Here is a 4,895-nt window from a genome sequence, read left to right as displayed (position 1 = left end):
AATAAATAAAAGATCAGTATAAATCTGAGTCGAGAGACGTGCAGTTTGAGTTTGAGAGAGGGTAGTGCTCTGAGAGTCTGTGCATGCTGGTTTGGCCCGACAGGAGCGGGTCAGATTTACCTCTGCTCAGCAAACCAGTGGCTCGTTTGTCATCCTTGAAAATCAATTAGTAGGTCACTGATAGCAGAAAGCAGATGGAATCTCCTTCCTGTGTGGACACAAATGGGCTGTATAAAGGAGAACAGAAAATATGCATCCTTCACTATCTTTTCTCCCCACCAATATAGGGATTTTCTATGTAACATCTGCCAGCTGTGGTATAAAGTAGGCCCCATATGAAAATAGAGTGGACTAAAATAGAAGTAAGGTATTTTCCGTGAATGTGCGAGACTTCTGATTCATTAGCCACTAGGGTAGATTACTTACAGATTGCAGTCCGTTACTGATTACAGATTACATGGTAAAAACTGTATTTAGTAACATAATTTAGGTTACTCATTTTAGGTAATGTAATCTGACTACATTTGAGATTACTTTTTTTAATCAAACTCATTTTAAATTTACCATTGAATGTACCATATTGATTAAAAAAATTAATTCCATTTTTCTATATTAACATCATAAAATGCATTAATACATAAAATGAACTTAATGTAAGAACTGCAGTGGGTTTGTGAGTTCTTTAAATCTTAAAAATCTAATCTTAACACTAGAACACTAAATAAAATATACATTATGTATTTACCTGCATGTCAATGTGACCACTAACATGCGAATTGTGATGTTAAATTATTTGAGATATGAACTTCCTCAGAGATATTTCAAGTAAATATTTCATGTCAAAGGGATTTGGCTGACAAAAATGTTTGGGAGTCCCTGCATTATATGAACAAACATTAATAAACCAGAAAATAACAATGACATTACGCGACAAAAGTCTTCCAGGTTTGAAATATTTTTGTCCAGACTTCCAGAACCAACAGTGACTGAAGGTCACTGGATAATGATGAAGACATAGTGCTTCACAGCTACATCAGTGTTTAGTAACTTGCAGATGTATTGTTTCATACATAGTGTAATTGCTCGCGTGGTGCTTTTTTTTCACCCATATTCAGAAGCATGGTTTGCAAATTTACTTACTTTACGACATTTGTGAATATAGTCAAAGCTGAATGGTATAACAGAAGGATTTTTTTTTAGAAAGGACAATTTAAAAGAGAAAAAGAAGAATTACGGAGAATTAATAAATTATAAATACTTCACTGCCATTGTTTGAACAATATGTAATCACATAATCCATAAAAAGCAACTGTAATCGGAGTATGAGCATTTTAAGTACTTCATTTTTGGAATCTGATTACATAATCTAGATTACATGTAATCAGTTATACCCAGCATTGTAGGTAAAAAAACTAAAAGAATAGCAAAGTGCAGTAAATAAAAAAAATAAAAGCGATTGTGCCACAAACATGAAAAAGCGACTTTGAGCGCAGAGCTCGCAAACTCTTTAAATGGATGGGAACTCAAAACACACAAAATGATTTTACTGACAGTGCACTACCAAAGACGTCAAAGAAAATAAATGTCACCTCTCGCAGCATGATGTAGTGAGGAGTTTGACTCCGAAATGAAATGGGCTGGGCTCCTGAGCGCCCACCTCACGAGTAATTCACCAACACTTGATCTACATCATATTTGCTGGGAAAGGTTCAAATGTCCTATCGACGGGTTATTTTTTCTGGAGCGCCAGGGTGCTGTCAGAGGTCAGAGAGAGGCGCAGTGTATGGGATTCAGGTGCCACTGTCCCACTGACAGTGATGCATTGCTGTGCTCAGGGGGTCACGTATCTGTAAACATGCATTATAAAATCCCAAAGACAAATGTGAGAGACTGACCTGAGAGCGAGCGAGCGAGCGCGTGTCAAGGGGCAGAGATAGCGCTCTTGTTGCAAATGAAGAGGGTCAAGTAATCAAGCTCAGTTGGGCTTGTGTGTCACTCCCATTATCTAATACTGTCTGAAATGATCAATGAGCTAAAATAAAATGATCACAAGCTAAAATAGGCTCCCTAATGAAAATGGACTGTGTTTTAACGCATTCTTCTCGATGTCTCTCCGTGTCAGAGCGGTTAGGGCGATGCCGCAGGCCGCTAACAGCCCTAACAGCCTATTTCGGCCGAGCACACAGATGCTCTCTCACGCTCACTTGAGCAGGGTCACTTAACCATTCAAGTGGCATATCCACTGACCGGCAATCTCTCAACACAAATAACACTAGCTACGACCAATAACTACACATCTCTACCTGCAGAACCATGACACCTTCACTCTCAAGCCCAGAAAATAACAGATTTTTAAAACGAAAAGAAGCTGACATTTTTAAGATCAGTTATATCAGTGGAACAGAAAATGTGGTTTTATTTTACATGGGACGGGTCAGTGCAGAATGCATGGGTCCCAAAACGGCCTACAATGGCATTAATACCTGAAAGCTTGTGTGATACTGCATTAAATAAATGCATAAAAATGAAAATAAAATTCAAACGGAATTCTCTGCCTTAAAGAACTCTGCATCTCAAAACATCAGGATATTGTTTTAAAAACTTTATTTCTTATATTAATCCTTGTAGACAAAATAAAAACAGCACTGTATTTTCGCACATTATGCTATGCTATTAGATCATTCATCTGCTTTCCTTCAATCTTGAAGCAGGTCGAACATAAAGGCACATAAGGCTGAGAACACTGAAGGGCTGTTTTTATGCCATAATAAATAGCCAGACATTCCTATGGTGGTACCTGAACAGACATGTAAACATGGGAGCAATCTCTCGCTGCAAAGCACCTAATGTATGCTACACTTCAAAAACAGGCACTGAGAGGATATTAATAACTATAAATAGTATAAATATACTTTTGAACGGGACATTTTTGCATTATTACATATTGTAAATAAGAACATTAAATACATCCAGTCACAAAACAGTGCTTACATGGAGAATGAAATACATGTGAATAGCTGCTTTTCTTTCCAACTAAGAGAATAAGAGAAGAGTTATGTGCTGAAACTTCTGCAAAGTTTAGCTTTTACATACAGGTTCTATTGTAAACAAAGACACTATAATGCTTGACTATTAAACTCAGCAATTTAACTAATTATTGCAGATTTAAAAAAAAAAAAACCCTCACAAAAATCCCTTTGACCACTAAACTTTTCATTTCTACTTAACTTTGAAATAACACTGCAATTGTAATGTGTAGAAATTAAAAGGAAACAAATAAACTAAAGGTAAAGAATATGAAAATCAAACCCACACACATACATACATACACACACACACACACACACACACACACACAAGATGAACAGACAGGTTCATATTGACAAACCCTCTCTCACTCTACTCCACTTCCATGGCGGACACATCGTGCTCGCCGTCTGATTTGTCAGGGAGGCTGGTGAGGGGATCTGGGTCTCCTGGCTTCTTCTCCTCTAAGAGGCTCTCTTCTGCTTGCTGCTCTCCAGGTTCTGCTTTCACATGCTCTGGACTGGCTGCTTTACACTCTAATGAACAAACGAAAGGAGTGCTTGTTAGCAAGATTCAATTCACTGTGAAAAGAGGCATATAATTGGATTTTCATGCACAAAATAAATACAACATAGCTAGATCTAAATTTAGAGAATCGTTATGTATCCCATCATGCCCTAAAAGTGCTCTCTGTTGAAGCATTAAGGCACTACAGACAACAATATGACTTTCTGTAAAGCTGCTTTGATCCTGTGTGCACTGTGAAAAGCGCTACAAGTAATTTTGATTTGTAAACCACAGTGATATTTGTGGAATATTATTACAATTTTAAACAACGGTTTTCTATTTGAATATATTTTTTAAAAGTATTTCTGTGATCAAAGCTGAATTTTCAGCATCATTACTCCAGTCTTCAGTGTCACATGATCCTTCGGAAATCATTCTAATATGCTGATTTGCTGCTCAACAAACATTTCTTATTAATGTTTTATTATATTATCAATGTTGAAAAATTTGTGCTGCTCAATATTGCTGTAAAAAATATTTCAGGATTCTTTGATGAACAAAGTTATTTAAAATAGAATTTTAGTTATTTAGAATAGAATTTTTACTGCTACTTCAATTTAATTTAAGGTTTCAATGTAATAATTTCTTATATATATATATATATATGACCCCAAATATTTGAACAGTAGTGTGTACATATAAGGGACAATAAACAGTCAGCCAATTATTAAAATCATAAGATAAAAGGCTAGAGTTATCAGAATGTACAAAGTTCAAAATTATAACAACACTTAAAAATACCATTAATATAAAGACAAGACTATTCACTACAAATCAGACAGAAGGGGAAAAAAACTCAAATTAAATACATTTAAGGTCACGCTTTATTTTAAGGTTCAATTCTCGCTATTAACAAACCATTAACTACGACCTTTGCCTCAAACTTAATAATTAATAGTTAAGGTAGTTGTTAAGTTTAGGCATTGGGTGGGATTAGGGATGTAGAATATGGTCATGCAGAATATGTGCTTAAATACTAATAAACAGCCAATATGTTAATAATAGTCATAGTCTAATAAGACACTAGTTAATAGTGAGAATTGGTCCCTATACTAAAGTGTTAAAAAACAAAATGTAAATTTTTACATTAAAAAGGACACTAAATTCCAGAATGAAGATGCATAATTGAACGCACACACACACACTCACACACACACACACACACACTCAATGTATCATCAGTCATCACTTGCTATTGACTGAGCACATAATAAGAGAAGAAACAGCAAGACAGGAGAGAGAGAGAGTGTGTGTGTGTGTGTGTAAGGTAGAGACACCGGGTAAAGCCCTACTAACTAGGC

General features: G+C 35.8%; 1 protein-coding gene across 1 annotated transcript in view; it reads right to left on the bottom strand.

The window, feature by feature from the left end:
- Positions 1–2,556: 2,556 nt before the first annotated feature.
- The window catches only part of LOC107657390 (protein lunapark-A-like), a 15,210-nt gene continuing 12,871 nt past the window's right edge, over positions 2,557–4,895 (bottom strand). The window contains exon 13 of the mRNA XM_016445437.1: positions 2,557–3,563. Within this exon, the coding sequence (XP_016300923.1) occupies positions 3,400–3,563 (164 nt within the window). The 3' untranslated portion in view covers positions 2,557–3,399. The remainder of the gene's footprint in view (positions 3,564–4,895) is intronic.

The sequence above is a fragment of the Sinocyclocheilus anshuiensis genome, unplaced genomic scaffold (assembly GCF_001515605.1).
Source record: "Sinocyclocheilus anshuiensis isolate Anshui unplaced genomic scaffold, SAMN03320099.WGS_v1.1 scaffold355, whole genome shotgun sequence".
Lineage (NCBI taxonomy): Eukaryota > Metazoa > Chordata > Actinopteri > Cypriniformes > Cyprinidae > Sinocyclocheilus > Sinocyclocheilus anshuiensis.
Note: the sequence above shows the minus strand (reverse complement) of the source record. Positions and strands in the feature narration are given on the sequence as shown.